The 20,127-nt window shown below is 49.0% G+C and overlaps 1 protein-coding gene across 2 annotated transcripts in view; it reads left to right on the top strand.

Annotated features, from left to right (window-relative positions):
• The window catches only part of LOC146010177 (uncharacterized), a 29,530-nt gene extending 18,458 nt beyond the window's left edge, over positions 1-11,072 (top strand). Inside the window, exons 5-9 of one of the 2 annotated variants that reach the window (XM_083151161.1) lie at positions 1,944-2,108; positions 4,498-4,621; positions 5,011-5,102; positions 5,204-5,240; positions 9,729-11,072. In XM_083151161.1, coding sequence (XP_083007287.1) covers positions 1,944-2,108; positions 4,498-4,621; positions 5,011-5,102; positions 5,204-5,240; positions 9,729-10,555 — 1,245 coding nt within the window. In that variant the 3' untranslated portion in view covers positions 10,556-11,072. Of the gene's footprint in view, positions 1-1,943; positions 2,109-4,497; positions 4,622-5,010; positions 5,103-5,200; positions 5,241-9,728 lie in introns of both variants that reach the window. The other variant, XM_083151160.1, reaches the window with a different exon arrangement.
• Positions 11,073-20,127: the final 9,055 nt, after the last annotated feature.

The following is a 20,127-nucleotide window of genomic DNA, read 5'->3' as shown; positions in this document are numbered from 1 at the left end:
AACAAGCAGGGCGGCACCAGAAGTCACGTGGCCATGAGGGAGGTGAGCAGGATCTTGTTGTGGACTCAGTCTCACATCCTGGCAATCTTGCCAATTTTCATTCCAGGCGTAGAGAACTGGGAGGTCGACTACCTCAGTCGGAAATACGTCCATACAGGGGAGTGGTCCTTAAACCCCCAGATTTTCCAACGTCTGATCCGGAGGTGGGGTTGTCCTCAGGTGGACCTGATGGCATCCTGTCTCAACCATCCGCTTCCCCTATACTTCACAAGAACTCGAGACCCTGCGGCAGCGGGAGTAGGTGCTTCAACATCTCCGGAGGGAGAACTTGTTGGCACTCCTGATAGCTCCAGACTGGCTGCGCCGGTCGTGGTACACCACCCTAACGTCTCTCCTGGTGGACGAACCGTGGCCACTACCATTGCAAGATGACCTACTCAGTCAGGGGCCCTTTGTCTTCCCAGGTTTAAGGCGTCTTTGTTTGACCGCGTGGTTGCTGACAGGGCCATACTGAGACACGCAGGCATACCAAGGGCTGTCATTCCCACCATGATGGGTGCCAGAAAGGAGGTGACTTCCAAGCACTACCATCGTATCTGGAGGTCCTATGTCTCCTGGTGCGAGACCCTGGGGGTTTTCCAACACAACTTTCAAGAAGGCTAGGCTTCTTTTGTTCCTTCAGGCTGGTCTGACCTCCGGATTGCGTTTGGGCTCTCTTAAGGTTCAGGTGTCCGCGTTACCTATTTTTTTCCAGAAATGCTTGGCCCTTTTACCTGAGGTCCAAACATTCTTTCAGGGAGTTTTGCGGCTGCAACCTCCCATTATTCCACCCATGGCCCTGTGGGATATGGATTTAGTTTTGGATTTCCTCTGCTCTTTGGAAGAGGTAGACTTGCGTTACTTAACCTGGAAGACTGTTTTCCTATTGGCCTTGGCCTCTGCCAGGCGTGTGTCCGAATTGGGGGCTCTTTCATGCCGTTCCCCCTTTTTTGGCCTTCCATGCGCACAGGGCCAAACTGTGACGAGTCTTTCCTTCCTCCCAAAAGTTGTCTCCACTTTTCATATTAACCAACCGATTGTGGTTCCTGCCTTTATGGGGCCTTTGCTCCCACTGATACCTTATTTATATATTTGCGGAGGGCAAAGACATGGTGTTTCTAGATGTGGTACGGGCCTTATGTAAAGCGCACTCAGCCTTTTCGGAGGTCTGATTCTTACTCCACTTAGTCCATTGGTCCTTCTTAGGCGCCGGGGAGTTTCTGCAGATCAGCTTTGTCGGGCAGCTACAGGGTCCTCTGCCCATACTTTTGTAAACTTTTACTGTTTTAACACTTTCGCCTATGCCGATGCGGCTTTTGGGCGTAGTGTCCTTAGTGCAGCTGGGGAGCGTTCCTGCCTGTAAGAGGACAGCTTTGGGACGTCCCAGTGTTCCAGCATTGGCTGAAGGGGAAAAAAACAGGATCGGTTTTTCTGAAGCCATAGTGGAACACCGGGCGCCCACCACTACCGCTCCAGCCTGCTGGAAGATAAATTGGATTTCATTCTCTCCCTCTGCACTCAAGAAGTTAACTCCTTGCTGCCTGGTCTGGACCGGAGGATATCCCAATGTTCCAGTTTCCGTCATGGCTTCAGAAAAACGGATTTAACAGGAAAGACAAAAATCCAGTTTTTGCAGGACTCCTCACAGAATCACAAGTAAAATATTTAGCTCCACTCCACCTGTGGATCTTTTACAATGAGTCAATGAGTAATGAATGCACCTGTGCACCTGGAAACCCTGAACTGTTTGGGGTCCCGAGGACTGAGTTTGAGAACTCTTGCTGTAGGAGATAGCCTTTGATTGGGATGTTGAAGGTGATCCTGTATATTACACATTAGTGAAGGGGAAAAGATTTATGTTGTATATGAGTAGGCTTGCATAATAAATGCTTGTTAATATGTAGCATTGTACAGTAATGAAGAAGTCACATGAGAGTATGAACCCCAGCAACCGTCCTTATGTGAGAGGAGGACAGGGCAGCACCCAGAGAGCCATCATAGAGAACCCACACAATGCGCAGAAGATCCTGGAACTCACCAACAAGATCATCCAGCTGCTGACCGGAGAGGTGACTGCTGGGAATGGGACGTTATACAGTAACACTGGGGGATGTGACCGGAGAGGTGACTGCTGGGAATGGGGACATAATACAGTAACATCGGGGGATGTGACCAGAGAGGTGACTGCTGGGAATGGGACATTATACAGTAACACCGGGGGATGTGACCGGAGAGGTGACTGCTGGGAATGGGGCATTATACAGTAACACCGGGGATGTGACCGGAGAGGTGACTGCTGGGAATGGGACATTATACAGTAACACCGGGGGATGTGACCGGAGAGGTGACTGCTGGGAATGGGACATTATACAGTAACACTGGGGGATGTTACCAGAGATGTGATTGCTGGGAATGGGGCATTATACAGTAACACCGGGGGATGTGACCGGAGAGGTGACTGCTGGGAATGTGACATTATACAGTAACACTGGGGGATGTTACCAGAGAGGTGATTGCTGGGAATGGGACATTATACAGTAACACCGGGGGATGTGACCGGAGAGGTGATTGCTGGGAATGGGACATTATACAGTAACACTGGGGGATGTGACCGGAGAGGTGACTGCTGGGAATGGGACATTATACAGTAACACCGGGGGATGTGACCGGAGAGGTGATTGCTGGGAATGGGGCATTATACAGTAACACCGGGGATGTGACCGGAGAGGTGACTGCTGGGAATGGGACATTATACAGTAACACCGGGGGATGTGACCGGAGAGGTGACTGCTGAAAATTGGGCATTATACAGTAACACCGGGGGATGTGACCGGGGAGGTGACTGCTGGGAATGGGGCATTATACAGTAACACTGGGGGGGGGGTGACCGGAGAGGTGAGTGCTGGGAATGGGGACATTATACAGTAACATCGGGGGATGTGACCAGAGAGGTGACTGCTGGGAATGGGGCATTATACAGTAACATCGGGGGATGTGACCAGTGAGGTGACTGCTGGGAATGGGGCATTATACAGTAACACCGGGGGATGTGACCGGAGAGGTGACTGCTGGGAATGGGACATTATACAGTAACACCGGGGGATGTGACCGGAGAGGTGACTGCTGGGAATGGGACATTATACAGTAACACCGGGGATGTGACCGGAGAAGTGACTGATGGGAATGGGACATTATACAGTAAGACCGGGGGATGTGACCGGAGAGGTGACTGCTGGGAATGGGGCGTTATACAGTAACACCGGGGAGGTGACCGGAGAGGTGACTGCTGGGAATGGGACATTATACAGTAACACCGGGGGGTGTGACCGGAGAGGTGACTGCTGGGAATGGGACGTTATACAGTAACACTGGGGGGAGGTGACCGGAGAGGTGAGTGCTGGGAATGGGGCATTATACAGTAACACCGGGGGATGTGACCGGAGAGGAGACTGCTGGGAATGGGACATTATACAGTAACACCGGGGGATGTGACCGGAGAGGTGACTGCTGGGAATGGGGCATTATACAGTAACACTGGGGGGGGTGACCGGAGAGGTGAGTGCTGGGAATGGGGACATTATACAGTAACATCGGGGGATGTGACCAGAGAGGTGACTGCTGGGAATGGGACATTATACAGTAACACCGGGGGATGTGACCGGAGAGGTGACTGCTGGGAATGGGACATTATACAGTAACACCGGGGGATGTGACCGGAGAGGTGACTGCTGGGAATGGGACATTATACAGTAACACCGGGGATGTGACCGGAGAGGTGACTGATGGGAATGGGACATTATACAGTAACACCGGGGATGTGACCGGAGAGGTGACTGATGGGAATGGGACATTATACAGTAACACCGGGGATGTGACCGGAGAGGTGACTGCTGGGAATGGGACATTAAACAGTAACACCGGGGGATGTGACCGGAGAGGTGACTGCTGGGAATGGGGCATTATACAGTAACACCGGGGATGTGACCGGAGAGGTGACTGCTGGGAATGGGACATTATACAGTAACACCGGGGGATGTGACCGGAGAGGTGACTGCTGGGAATGGGACATTATACAGTAACACCGGGGGATGTGACCGGAGAGGTGACTGCTGGGAATGGGACATTATACAGTAACACCGGGGGATGTGACCGGAGAGGTGACTGCTGGGAATGGGACATTATACAGTAACACCGGGGGATGTGACCGGAGAGGTGACTGCTGGGAATGGGGCATTATACAGTAACACCGGGGGATGTGACCGGAGAGGTGACTGCTGGGAATGGGACATTATACAGTAACACTGGGGGATGTGACCGGAGAGGTGGCTGCTGGGAATAGGACATAATACAGTAACACCTGGGGGATGTGACCGGAGAGGTGACTGCTGGGAATGGGACGTTATACAGTAACACTGGGGGGATGTGACTGGGTGATGACTGTATCATTGTGTGTATCAGGTTCCTATAAGGTGTCAGGATGTCACTGTCTATCTTACCATGGAGGAGTGGGAGTATGCAGAGGGACACAGGGATCTGTACACAGATGTCACTATGGAGAATCATTGGCCTCTTCCATTAGAAGGTAAGAGGATGTTTTTGTGTATTGCAATAAAGGTCCAACCAGATCTATATATAATATACTGTCCTCAAATGTACTAAAACAAAACAAGAATAACATTGCTATAAGCTGATTGTGGGTCCTACGGGTGCTGGATGACTGACAGGCAGTAAGGATTCCGACAGTCATTACCACGATGTCGGGGTCCCGACGGCCACCGGCTATTCTCCCTCTATGGGGATTCCTGGGTACAGTTTGCTGGTTACATCCTGGTGTGGGCCCTCCAGACTGGCTTATGCTATATTGTGCAGGTGGCACTGATAGTACTACAATGCATTATGGGTACTGAGCATAACTGCACTTCTGCCTCACTGCTCCCAATGTTATTCACCAACCGTGTGCTTGTCCTACAGATGGGTCTAATCAGAGGAGTAGCCCAGAGATCTGTGTCCGTCACTCACAGGATGGTACAGAGGAAGGTCCCTGTATCCCGCAGGAGGATCAGGTAGATGGACAGCTGGTTCTTACTGAATAGGAAATACTACCGCAAATCTGAAGTATAATGTGTTCTGCTTATATACTTATGTCATATTGTTTATTCAGCAGTATATGGAGGATCCAGTCCCTACAGATACCAGCACAGGCGAGTAATAATCACTTATTACAGAGAGTCCCCTTGTTCTGTCACTACAGCGGCTTCTTATCCTGCACCCTCCTCTGTCACTACAGCAGCCTCTTATCCTGCACCCTCCTCTGTCCCTACAGCAGCCTCTTATCCCGCACCCTCCTCTGTCACTACAGCGGCCTCTTATCCCGCACCCTCCTCTGTCACTACAGCGGCTTCTTATCCTGCACCCTCCTCTGTCACTACAGCGGCCTCTTATCCTGCACCCTCCTCTGTCACTACAGCAGCCTCACACCCTCCTGTCACTACAGCGGCCTCTTATCCCGCACCCTCCTCTGTCACTACAGCGGCCTCTTATCCCGCACCCTCCTCTGTCACTACAGCGGCTTCTTATCCTGCACCCTCCTCTGTCACTACAGCGGCCTCTTATCCTGCACCCTCCTCTGTCACTACAGCAGCCTCTTATCCCGCACCCTCCTCTGTCACTACAGCGGCCTCTTACCCTGCACCCTCCTCTGTCCCTACAGCGGCCTCTTATCCCGCACTCTCCTCTGTCACTACAGCGGCTTTTTATCCTACACCCTCCTCTGTCACTACAGCGGCCTCTTATCCCGCACCCTCCTCTGTCACTACAGCAGCCTCTTATCCCGCACCCTCCTCTGTCACTACAGGGGCTTCTTATCCTGCACCCTCCTCTGTCACTACAGCGGCCTCTTACCCTGCACCCTCCTCTGTCCCTACAGCGGCCTCTTATCCCGCACTCTCCTCTGTCACTACAGCGGCTTTTTATCCTACACCCTCCTCTGTCACTGCAGCGGCTTTTTATCCTACACCCTCCTCTGTCACTACAGCGGCCTCTTATCCTACACCCTCCTCTGTCACTACAGCGGCCTCTTATCCCGCACCCTCCTCTGTCACTACAGGGGCTTCTTATCCTGCACCCTCCTCTGTCACTACAGCGGCCTCTTATCCTACACCCTCCTCTGTCACTACAGCGGCCTCTTATCCTACACCCTCCTCTGTCACTACAGCGGCCTCTTATCCCGCCCCCTCCTCTGTCACTACAGCGGCCTCTTATCCCGCACTCTCCTCTGTCACTACAGCGGCCTCTTACCCTGCACCCTCCTCTGTCCCTACAGCGGCCTCTTATCCCGCACTCTCCTCTGTCACTACAGCGGCTTTTTATCCTACACCCTCCTCTGTCACTACAGCGGCCTCTTATCCTACACCCTCCTCTGTCACTACAGCGGCCTCTTATCCCGCACCCTCCTCTGTCACTACAGGGGCTTCTTATCCTGCACCCTCCTCTGTCACTACAGCGGCCTCTTATCCCGCACCCTCCTCTGTCACTACAGCGGCCTCTTATCCCGCACCCTCCTCTGTCACTACAGCAGCCTCTTATCCCGCACCCTCCTCTGTCACTACAGCGGCCTCTTATCCCGCACCCTCCTCTGTCACTACAGCGGCCTCTTATCCCGCACCCTCCTCTGTCACTACAGCGGCCTCTTATCCTACACCCTCCTCTGTCACTACAGCGGCCTCTTATCCTACACCCTCCTCTGTCACTACAGCGGCCTCTTATCCCGCACTCTCCTCTGTCACTACAGCGGCCTCTTATCCCACACCCTCCTCTGTCCCTACAGCAGCCTCTTATCCCGCACCCTCCTCTGTCACTACAGCAGCCTCTTATCCCGCACCCTCCTCTGTCACTACAGGGACTTCTTATCCCGCACCCTCCTCTGTCACTACAGCGGCCTCTTATCCTACACCCTCCTCTGTCACTACAGCGGCCTCTTATCCTACACCCTCCTCTGTCACTACAGCAGCCTCTTATCCCGCACCCTCCTCTGTCACTACAGCGGCCTCTTATCCCGCACCCTCCTCTGTCACTACAGCGGCCTCTTACCCTGCACCCTCCTCTGTCCCTACAGCGGCCTCTTATCCCGCACTCTCCTCTGTCACTACAGCGGCTTTTTATCCCGCACCCTCCTCTGTCACTACAGCGGCCTCTTATCCCGCACCCTCCTCTGTCACTACAGCAGCCTCTTATCCCGCACCCTCCTCTGTCACTACAGGGGCTTCTTATCCTGCACCCTCCTCTGTCACTACAGCGGCCTCTTACCCTGCACCCTCCTCTGTCCCTACAGCGGCCTCTTATCCCGCACTCTCCTCTGTCACTACAGCGGCTTTTTATCCTACACCCTCCTCTGTCACTACAGCGGCCTCTTATCCTACACCCTCCTCTGTCACTACAGCGGCCTCTTATCCCGCACCCTCCTCTGTCACTACAGGGGCTTCTTATCCTGCACCCTCCTCTGTCACTACAGCGGCCTCTTATCCTACACCCTCCTCTGTCACTACAGCGGCCTCTTATCCTACACCCTCCTCTGTCACTACAGCGGCCTCTTATCCCGCCCCCTCCTCTGTCACTACAGCGGCCTCTTATCCCGCACTCTCCTCTGTCACTACAGCGGCCTCTTATCCTACACCCTCCTCTGTCCCTACAGCAGCCTCTTATCCCGCACCCTCCTCTGTCACTACAGCAGCCTCTTATCCCGCACCCTCCTCTGTCACTACAGGGACTTCTTATCCTGCACCCTCCTCTGTCACTACAGCGGCCTCTTATCCCGCACCCTCCTCTGTCACTACAGCGGCCTCTTATCCTGCACCCTCCTCTGTCCCTACAGCAGCCTCTTATCCCGAACCCTGCTCTGTCACTACAGCAGCCTCTTATCCTGCACCCTCCTCTGTCACTACAGCGGCCTCTTATCCCGCACCCTCCTCTGTCACTACAGCGGCCTCTTATCCTACACCCTCCTCTGTCACTACAGCGGGCTCTTATCCCGCACCCTCCTCTGTCACTACAGCAACCTCTTATCCCGCACCCTCCTCTGTCACTACAGCAGCCTCTTATCCTGCACCCTCCTCTGTCACTACAGCGGCCTCTTATCCCGCACCCTCCTCGGTCACTACAGCGGCTTCTTATCCTACACCCTCCTCTGTCACTACAGCGGCTTCTTATCCTACACCCTCCTCTGTCACTACAGCGGCTTCTTATCCTACACCCTCCTCTGTCCTACACCCTCCTCTGTCACTACAGCGGCTTCTTATCCTACACCTTCCTCTGTCACTACAGCGGCTTCTTATACTACACCCTCCTCTGTCACATCATGTCACTGTGTGTTACCAGCCCAGAGATCTGACCAGTCTCGTCCCCACAATCTCTGGTGTATCTCCTACATCAGGAACCATCAGCCCCTATTATACTCCTGCTCTCCCCTCACATCATGTCACTGTGTGTTACCAGCCCAGATATCTGACCAGTCTCCTCCCCACACTCTCTGGTGTATCTCATACATCAGGAGCCATCAGCCCCTATTATACTCCTGCTCTCCGCTCACATCATGTCACTGTGTGTTACCAGCCCAGAGATCTGACCAGTCTCCTCCCCACACTCTCTGGTGTATCTCATACATCAGGAGCCATCAGCCCCTATTATACTCCTGCTCTCCCCCTCACATCATGTCACCGTGTTACCAGCCCAGATATCTGACCAGTCTCCTCCCCGCACTCTCTGGTGTATCTCATACATTAGGAGCCATCAGCCCCTATTATACTCCTGCTCTCCTCCTCACATCATGTCACCGTGTTACCAGCCCAGAGATCTGACCAGTCTCCTCCCCGCACTCTCTGGTGTATCTCATACATCAGGAGCCATCAGCCCCTATTATACTCCTGCTCTCCCCTCACATCATGTCACTGTGTGTTACCAGCCCAGAGATCTGACCAGTCTCCTCCCCACACTCTCTGGTGTATCTCATACATCAGGAGCCATCAGCCCCTATTATACTCCTGCTCTCCCCCTCACATCATGTTACTGTGTGTTACCAGCCCAGAGATCTGACCAGTCTCCTCCCCACACTCTCTGGTGTATCTCATACATCAGGAGCCATCAGCCCCTATTATACTCCTGCTCTCCCCCTCACATCATGTCACTGTGTGTTACCAGCCATGAGATCTGACCAGTCTCCTCCCCACACTCTCTGGTGTATCTCATACATTAGGAGCCATCAGCCCCTATTATACTCCTGCTCTCCTCCTCACATCATGTCACCGTGTTACCAGCCCAGAGATCTGACCAGTCTCCTCCCCGCACTCTCTGGTGTATCTCATACATCAGGAGCCATCAGCCCCTATTATACTCCTGCTCTCCCCCTTACATCATGTCACTGTGTGTTACCAGCCCAGAGATCTGACCAGTCTCCTCCCCACACTCTCTGGTGTATCTCATACATCAGGAGCCATCAGCCCCTATTATTCTCCTGCTCCCCCCCTCACATCATGTCACTGTGTTACCAGCCCAGAGATCTGACCAGTCTCCTCCCCACACTCTCTGGTGTTCTAATGAGATCATTATCTCCCTGACACGTGCACTCTCATGAAGTACCTCTAAGAATAGGATTTATATTTCATTTTCGTTGGTTAATCTCTTTTTATACCCATCAGATGGCCAGCACAGCAGGAATACCTCAGCGGGACATATCATTCCATCAGGAGATTGCGAAAAGGAAATCTCAGATACCCCTGATATCCGTCCAATAATTCCCACCACAGCAAGCTCATCGGAAGACTTTGGATACGGGAGAGGTTTTCGCGATAACTTAGATATAATTATAAATGAAATCGCCCGTTCGCAATATGGAAAATTTCTAAAAAACAAATCCATCATTGGTCCGCAAAGGCAATTTCCCTGTTCAGAATGTGGGAAATGTTTTCCCTTTAAAGCAAATATGGTTATACATCAGAGGATTCACACCGGGGAGCGTCCTTTTGTGTGCACGGAATGCGGGAAAGGTTTTGTTTGTAAGGGATCACTTGCGAAGCACCAGATAACACACAAAGCCGTTAAACCGTTTCCGTGTCCCCAATGTGATAAAGGTTTTGGATCTAAAACACGTCTGAGTTCTCATCAGAAAATTCACACCGAGGATAAACCATTTTCCTGCTCTGAGTGTGGGAAATGTTTTCTACGGAAAACATCTCTTGATACCCACGTGAGAATTCACACTGGCGCCAGGCCGTACCTGTGTACCGAGTGTGGGAAAAGTTTTAGACAGCCATCCGTCTTTGCCACACATAAGAGGACTCACACCGGTGAGAAACCCTATTCCTGTACCGAGTGTGACAAATGTTTTTCTAATTTTTCTGGTCTCGTTGAACATAAGAGGAGGCACGCCGGGAAAAAGCCGTTCCAGTGTACTGAGTGTGATAAGAGTTTCACACACAAATCATACCTGCTTAACCATCACAAAATTCACACTGGTGAAAAGTAGTTTTCATGCTACGAATCTGAGAAATGTTTTCCTCAGATCTCAGGCTTTGGGTTAAATCCTTTGGAATCCGTTTCATTGCCGTGGGGCTATGTTGTTTCCATATGTTACATTTTATGCTGCCCATACACTTGTGAGATATAGCACGCGATCATTAGATTTCAACCACATCTGGACGATAAATCGAATGATTGTATGCACAAAATGTGTACCATTCGACTCGATGCGTGGGCACGCCAGTCGAATCTCACGTCTCATTGGCTGAGCCAATCAGAGGGCTGCCCATTGTTTTAAACACTTCTACCGCTGCCGCCACAAGATGTGATCGGGGTCGATGGACATTGCACTTCGATGTCGCATCGAATCTGATCGCATAAGTGTATGGGTAGCATTAGAAATGGTCTACCTTGTGGGGTTTTTTTAGTTACACATTAGATAAATTACTTGTGTCCATGTTCTGATGAGGGAAATGGGTACTTGTTTCCTAGCACGGCCACAACGATTTCTATCGTGGTGGTCGTGTCGGAAAAAATCGTGTCGGTCGCGTCGGGTGCATACCAAAACGCACCCGACGCGACCGACGCGATGTACCCGATTTCTCCATAGGCTTCAATGTTAAAATAATTTAACATTGAAGCCTATGGAGAAATCGGGTCCATCGTGTCCATAGGCTTCAATGTTAAATTATTTTAACATTGAAACTGAGTCCATTTAACATAGTAAAAAATGGGTAAAGGGCCAATATGGGCCATTTCTCATTGGGTATGGCCCCGTCAAGTGTGTAAAAAATAATGGCTGCCACCCCCCACGATTGACGCGAACCCGAAGCGTGGCGAGCGGCGGCGTTGCGCGTCCTCCGACCTTTTCATTCCCCTACTATCCACCGAGCCCGAAGCGTGGCGAGCGCTTCGGGCTCAGTGGCTCGCTGCGCTCGCCACACTAATCTATTCTCAACTCCACGCCGACGTGGATAGTAGGGGAATGAAAAGGTCGGAGGACGCGCACCGCCGCCCCTCGCGGGCTCGCTGCGCTCGCCACGCTTCGGGTTCGCGTCAATCGTGACGGGGCCATACCCAGTGAGAAATGGCCCATATTGGGCCTTTTCCCATTTTTTCCTATGTTAAATGGACTCAGTTTCAATGTTAATTATTTTAACATTGAAGCCTACGGGGAAATCGTGGGCATCGCGTCAGTCGCGTCATGTGCCTTCTTAAGGCACACGACCGACGCGATGTACCACAGTTGTGCTTTTTTCAAGGGAAATCGCGGGCATCGTGTGCCTTAAAGTTAAGGCACACGATGCCCGCGATTGTGGCCGTGCTAGGAAACAAGTACCGGGAAATGTTTTACATTTAATTAAAACCTGTTCTATGTTGTAGAATTCCGACAACTGGTAAGCCAATATTGAGAGTGCAATGTGTTTTAGGGGTAGATGATTGGCTGTTGGTTTAGGCTTAACCAGTTTGGGGGTTATTCTAGTTTACTCACAAAGGCACAGTCACTTTCTAATTGTCCAAACCATGCTCCACTGTAGGTGGGGCAGATGTAACATGTGTAGAGAGAGATAGATTTGGGTGTTTTATTGCTTCTGTGCAGGGTAAATACTGGCTGCTTTATTTTTACACTGCAATATAGATATATCAGTTTAAAATACAAACCCCACCCAAACCGTATTCTCTCTGCAAATGTTACATCTGCCCCACTTGCAGTGCATATGGTTTTATCCATTAGAGAGTGTTTGTGCCTTTGCGAGTGAACCAGAATAACCCCCTATATCTTATATCTTAACTGTATGTTCAGGCTTCACTTGGAAGCTGTGGCTGATTGGCTGCAGGTTCAGGCTCTGCATGTTGGAATCTATGGACCACTGGGTGAGCAGACCAATCAGACTCTATCTAATATCTTCTAGAAGGTGCTAAATAAATCAGAAGTAGATTCTAATTGGTTTCTTAGGGTGTAATTCAATTGTTTATCTCCCTCCCGATCTCCCGTCTAAAGTGATGGGAGTTGCAAGATGATATACAAATTTTTATCGCACTGATCTCGCTCGGTCGGGACCATCGCGCACGATCCGAGCTACAATTGAATAGCTCTCTTCAGTGCCATCTACTGAGTACTGGCGAGGAAACAATGAGATTCCCCCTTTAGGGCGGAATTCAATTGTTTGCTTGTCAGCAGATGGTGTCCAACAGTGCCATTCAGTTGTTGCTTGCTTTGGATGTGAGCAGCTGCTTGTGCTTCAGCTCACACCCACAGAGGGTGGCGAGCTTAAATGTGCAAAAATTGGGTGCCCAAATGGTACCATTACATAGCTTTGCACGGCCTAATTGAATATCACCCCCCCCCCACACACACACACACACCCACACCCACACACACACACACACTTCCATCACATTAAACTGGAGATTGGGAGCGATAAACAGTTTAATACCGATGTGACTGCGGAACTGTTATTTTCCTACTTTATAAGCCTGGAGATCATTCTGCTTTTTAATTCTATACTCCGCGGCTATAGTTGTCTTCTGTTCGTTTCGTTTTTTTTTTTATCATTACTATTAGTTGTTTTAATACTACTCACCAGTCCTTGAAAATGTCGGAGCTGCTGGAACCTGGGGCGCTATCAAGCTGAGGTGTGTAGGGTGTGTGTGTGTGTGTGTTGTGTACACCCGAACGGAGATCTATTGGGCAGCATCTGGTTGCCACTGACACACCATGGGGGTGAGGAGTAGCGTTTTATTCTATATATAAGTAGTGTTTACATTTTGGTGTGATGATGTCATCTTTCTTATTGTATTTTATATATATATATGTTTGTGAAATAAAGCAAAATAATATTTCTCATATTAGTTTTCCGAACTATGGAAACCATATGATTACGCTAGTCTATAACTGCATATTGGTGGCATCCTCTGGGAGTCCGAGATGTATCACCAAGACCATCTATCACCCCCCCCCGTTCCAGTCTGACTCCTGTTCAGAAATGAGGGCTAGATGTATGAAGCAGTGATAAGGGAGAAGTGGCCCATGGCATTGGCAACCAATCAGCTGCTCTGTATAGTTTTATATTATGCAAAATACAGATGTTACTTCAGTGCTGATTGGCCCACTTCTCCCTTATTACTGCTTCATACATCTACCCCTGAATGGGATACCGTCCCCCAGCAGTCACTTCCTCCGTACACTGGAATCTATTTCTCTATTATAAAGGAATACTTGTGTTCCTAATGGGATCTTTCATCTCGCCTAAACTATATTTCCATAATTCTGGTTAAGGATGGCCATCGCCCATCAATGGCTCTCACTGAAGGAAGAGAGACCCACTTTGTATTTTTGTCCCCTCAGAGTTGGGTCATGGAGCTTGGCTCCGCCCCCAGTGCCTGGTTGACCTCTCCCACTCAGTCCTGTCCTCCTCTTAGATTGGCTTGTTACTTAGGTTCACCCCTGCGCAGTCCCACCGCTCACAGTAGGCCAAACGAAATTACAATAAAGCAACAAAATGTTTTCCCATTAAGAATTGGACAGGAATCTTTCCTGCCGCAGTCTGTGAGGCAATGCTGTGGAAGCCGCTACTTCATGTAATACAGCCGTGACCTAAGTGATTTACTAGATTGCGACACAGTGCCGCTGGTCATGAGAGGCCTGTACGAAACCCCATCGGTTATTGCGTCACCAATAAATATTATAAAGGGGACTATAAAAGAAGGTACTTGTTTCCTAGAATGGCACCCACTAAGCAATTTGCTTAGTGGGCTATTCTGCGTAGGGAAATCGCATCGCACGGGCCATTTTAGTGCAATGCGATGCGATTTTCCTATGTAATTTATTAACTGCTCTCTTAGCCCCGGGCCATCGCATCTGCCGCAAAATCGCATGCGATTTAATATGGTGTGCGATGCCATGACATATAATATGTATGTCCCAAAAATAGGTTTAACGCACTACCCCGAAGCGTGGCAAGCGGCGGCGGAACGTGTCCTCCAACTTTTTCATTCCCCCCGCTATCCACGTCGGCTTCGAGTTGATTTCATATAGTGTGGCGAGCCACCGAGCCCGAAGCGTGGCGAGGGGACGCGGAATACATGTAAAGTAATCCGCGTCCCCTCATGGTTCGCCACACTATATGAAATCAACTCCATGCCGACGTGGATAGTGGGGGAATGAAAAGGTCGGAGGACGCGTTCCGCCACCCCTCGCGGGACTCGCCACACTTCGGGCTGGCGTGGATAGTGGGGGGTGCGTAAAACCTATTTTTGGGACATACAATCATATTATTGTATACCTAATGTCATGGCATTGCACACCCTATTAAATTGCATACAATTTTGCGGGACATGCAATGTGATATAGTGGGGTACAATGAGCATAGAAAAAATTACATGAAAAAATCGCATCGCATGCCGCTATAATGGCCGATGCGATTTTCCTACGATGCAGTACCTAAAAGAACATTACTAACAAACTGCTTGAACATCGCATATCATTCAACAGTAAGCCTTTGTAACAACTCAGCGCCAATGCTAAACTGACAAGAATACAGGGTTTACAGCCTAAGGGAGGTATTAATTTCCCGCCGCTATTTCCGATGGGAAATATAGGCAGCTGCCTATTCAATACTGCTGTTCTTGACAGCGGAATTCAACAAAACAGATCCAACTTTAAAACCAGTCGGATTGTTGAATTCACAAGCGGATCTCGACAGTCTATGTACGTAGGGTGAAAACGGCCTGGGATTCTGACTGTCGGGGCATTCCAACAGTTGGAATCCCGTAGTGACTACCGCCCTAAAACTACGTTTTTAAAACTGTGCGCTGACATCAATGGTGGTCAATATAAATTTTACCTGTACAGAGATATCATAAAGCACACGAGAGGGTTGGGGCACAGTTATGTACTGCTGCCGTGGACTGTTGAAATTAAGAACCAAAACAATTCGATACAAGAAGTCTGACTATGTATTTTGAGATGATCGCCATCGAGATAAAGGACGAACAGAATTAGAATGTAAAATGGTCACCATTTTTATTATAAAGTGCAAGGTGGTAATGGTTCCCCAGGTTTTTACGGGGGTACTTGCATGTACGGTTGTGGTTCAGGTGGCGTTTTTCGAAATTTGTTCAGAAAAGTGGTGCCTGTTTTCCAAAGAGGTCTCGAGGTAGGTAAACCGCACATTAAGAGCACAGCGCATAATATTGAAAAATATGTAATCGGACAAGCCACCACGGCCATTGTGGCAAATCAAGCGAAACCAGATGGTTCGGGTTTAATATAAACAAGGAAAGGGTTGGCTAAAAAAAAAAATCCAGAAGCGCTCTACAGCATTTCCAACTTGGTGTATACCCCTTTTGGTACTTGTGTATTATAACGGCTATTCTGCATAGGAAAATCATACCCCTACTAGCCACGTTGGTGTGGAGTAGATTTTATATAGTGTGGCGAGCGCACCGAGCCCGAAGCGTGGCGAGCAGATGCAGAATACAAGTAATCCGCGTCACCTCGCGGGGCTCGCCACGCTTCGGGCTTGCCACACTATATAAAATCATCTCCATGCCGACGTGGATAGTAGGGGTATGAAAAGGTCGGAGGACGCGTTCCGCTGCGCTCGCTACGCTCCGGGGTGGCTTGGATAGTGGGGAGGTGCCTAAAACCTCATTGTATGTCATACAATGATCTAATTGTATAGGTAATGTAATGGCATCGTACACCCTATATATGCGGGTGGTGCGATGCGATCCCCCGGGGCTAAGAGAGCAGTGAATAAATTACATAGGAAAATCAATGCGATTTTCCTACGGTGCCGTACGTAAGAAACTTGGGCACCATGATAATACACAATTACCCCCCTTTTAAACAAAACCCAGAGAAGTCGCATCTTAAAAATTGAAATAGACGCTGAAGGCTGGTGATATTTTTCAAAAAAGTATTTTATAAACACTGAGTCTGATGAATGAAAATAGCGGCATTATCTGAGACAGCGCCTCTTGACATTTATATAGCGGCCAGCACTACTATGATTTGGACAACGCACTGCAGAAAGTGACATGTAACACACACTGATTACACACCTATTCCCCAAGAGGCTCGAGTCGCCCTTATTAGTTACCCCATAGCGATTTTATTCAGCCAGGTGGATGTTTCTTGGAGTGACCAGCTTTGTACATAAAATCTTTAAAATCCACCTACTTGGATGGAACCTTGCACCTTGTAAAACCATTTTTAGACGGCACCCCAGTGTTTTCTGGGAGTTCTGAATAAACATGCAGGCTTTGCCAGAACATGGGGAGGGAAGGACGCTGATGACGGTCATTGGGACTCTGGCGGGTGACAATTGGGTCAGAATCATGTGTGAAATTTAATGGGTTGGGATCATTTGGTCTACAGCATGATGGTGGACATGGGAAAAAGTCAACATGGTTATAAGTCGAAAGGTCATAAGTTCGACAATCTGTTGGTTGGTAGGTTTTCTGGGAAGGTCGCGCTGTAGACTGGGTGCAAGTAGGTTGGCTGCGGGGTGTTGGAGGTATACTACAGGGTACCTCTTGGGGGTATAAATTATATGAAAATGTGCACCCTAGGGTGCCACCCTGCGCTCGGTTATGCTTGCCTCTTAATCTGAGTGTGTTAGAATGTCAAATATATTGCATAAAACACATACACTTAAGTTGAATAACTGGTATGGTTTTTTATTGATAAAAATTATATAAGAATAAATTCATCAATTTGTACATAAGTTATGTGTGCATAAATAAGTATAAAATACAAGTAGAAGTCAAAAAATAAAGATTACATATAAAAGTACAAATATGTATGAATAAAAAAAAAAAAGGAAAGAAAAAATAAAATAAAAAAATATATATATAAAAATGGACACTTGGGGTGAAATGTAATAGGATGAGAGATTCAGAAAGTGAGAGATTTGGTAAGAAATCTCCAGGTTTTTTTAAAGCGGCAATCAGTTACTCTACACAGACAGTTTGATTTTGAAGTGTAATCATTTACACTTCAAAATCAAACTGGTTTTGCAGTGTAAATGATTGCCGCTTTAAAAAACACCTGGAGATTTCTTACCAAATCTCTCACTTTCTGAATCTCTCATCCTATTACATTTCACCAAATAAGTCAGTTGGGAGAGAAATTTCAACTCCTGTATAAGACAATAATAGTACGTTTTAGGCTGATATGGCAATTTTTAACACTAGCTAGTACCGGTACACATACCACATTGGGGAAGGTGGGGGAAGTGGATAACAAACAGAGACTAACACAGTTCTTTTGGTACCGATATGTGTGTATTTTTCAATGGCCGTCTGCCAGTGTGTATGCTCCTCAGGCTTGAGATGAGCTGAAGTCCGTGGGATTGTAATTCAATAAGGTGGAAGAGTGTCTCTTTACCTTTGAAGGTCAAGCTTGGGTGAGTGTCTGCCGGCAGACTCTCGCTGAGCGAGTCCAGAAATAGTTCACATCAACTAGTTTCACCTTAGATAGGCTTCGTCAGGATGTTTTGTGAATTCATCCTTCCTTTTTTTTTTTTTATTCATACATATTTGTACTTTTATATGTAATCTTTATTTTTTGACTTCTACTTGTATTTTATACTTATTTATGCACACATAACTTATGTACAAATTGATGAATTTATTCTTATATCATTTTTATCAATAAAAAATCATACCATTTATTCAACTTAAGAAAGTGTATGTGTTTTATGCAATATATTTGACATTCTAACACACTCAGATTAAGAGGCAAGCATAACCGAGCGCAGGGTGGCACCCTAGGGTGCACATTTTCATATCATAAGTTCGACAATGTCTAGGTCGACAGTCAAAAGGTCGACATGGGGTTTATCACTGTTTTTCACAGTCAACATGGACACAGGTTAAAGTGCACCGCATCCCCTCGCCTCGCTACGCTTGACACACTATTCTCCCACCACGCCCTAGTGGATGGTAGGGCACGAAATACCGCCTGTCGGCACATGTCGGCTTAAAACAGTGAAAAACCCCATGTCGACCTTTTGACTGTCAACCTAGACACTTTCGAACTAATGACCTGTCGAACTAATGACCTTTCGACCTAGAACCATGTCAACCTAGAACCATGTCGGCCATCATGCTGTAGACCAAATTACCGCATCCCAAATTTAATAGGATGAGAGATTAAGAAAGAGAGCTTTAAGAACAAATCTCCAGGTTTTTTTTTTAAAGCGGCAATCATGTACACGTATAAATTGAACTGGTTTTGCAATGTAAAGGATTGCCGCTTTAAAAAAAAAAAAACCTGGAGATTTCTTACCAAATCTCTCACTTTCTGAATCTCTCATCTAGGGAAGCCAATCCCGGGGCACTTTTTCAATCCCGGGTATCGGGATTGAAAAATGCTCAATCCCGGGATTGGCTTCCCTGATTAAAAAAAATGCCCCGGCCGCCCCGCATATTCACTTACATGTGTGGCGGGTGAAGCCGGGTAGGGTGGGCTGCTCCTCCGGGAGCTGGGCAGGCGACGGGTAGGATGGGCTGCTTCTCCGGGAGCTGGGCAGGTGGCGGGTAGGGTGGGCTGCTCCTCCGGGAGCTGAGCTGGGCAGGCGGCGGGTAGGATGGGCTGCTTCTCCGGGAGCTGGGCAGGTGGCGGGTAGGGTGGGCTGCTCCTCCGGGAGCTGAGCTGGGCAGGCGGCGGGTAGGGTGGGCTGCTTCTCCGGGAGCTGGGCAGGTGGCGGGTAGGGTGGGCTGCTCCTCCGGGAGCTGAGCTGGGCAGGCGGCGGGTAGGGTGGGCTGCTTCTCCGGGAGCTGGGCAGGTGGCAGGTAGGGTGGGCTGCTCCTCCGGGAGCTGAGCTGGGCAGGCGGCGGGTAGGGTGGGCTGCTCCTCCGGGAGCTGGGCAACCGTGCGATCAGCGTGGTGGGCTGTGCGACCTGCGCAGCGTGACCTCTGACATAGTCACGCTGCGTAGAGACGCTCTGCCGGGCACGGGAGAAGCCGGGCAGCGTCTGAGCAGGGTCTCAGACGCTGCCCAGCATTAGACTGCGCATGCGCAGTCTAATACCAAAATCCCGGGATTGGAGAGTCCAATCCCGGGGTTGAAATCCCTGTGTTTTTAGGGCCAAATCCCGGGATCCCGCCGATCCCGGGATTGGCCACCCTACTCTCATCCTATGAAATTTCCCCCCATGTCCTATATCTCTACTTGGTGGTGCTCCCAAGAGTCATCGATAAGTAGTATCAAGACCAGGGAAGAAGACTCTCTCTCTTTGCCGGGGCTCGCTGTTCAATATTTTATTGTTTGTTGATTTAAAAAGGAAATCTTTTTATAAATGTTTTATCTCAATGCAATGGTACAAGACTTAAATTGTTTCTAGAAATTCAGATTGATCTATTAGCTGATTCCGGAAAGTGATTGTGTGTGGTTCTCCGGTCATGTCCATCCAGAATTATCTGCAAATTAAAGTAAAATGCCAAATACTTATAACAACTATATTCAATTGTTCTTCAGCTTTTTACCGCTTTTGTTCCCTCTTCTGCACGACTGTTAACTGTCTGCATTCATATTTATTAACCCTTTGAATGCCAAGTGAATTTGT

The sequence above is a fragment of the Crinia signifera genome, chromosome 6, assembly GCF_055691185.1.
Source record: "Crinia signifera chromosome 6, ASM5569118v1, whole genome shotgun sequence".
NCBI classification, from domain to species: Eukaryota; Metazoa; Chordata; class Amphibia; order Anura; family Myobatrachidae; genus Crinia; species Crinia signifera.
The sequence above is the reverse complement of the archived record's forward strand: the minus strand, read 5'-3'. Positions and strand labels throughout refer to the sequence as shown.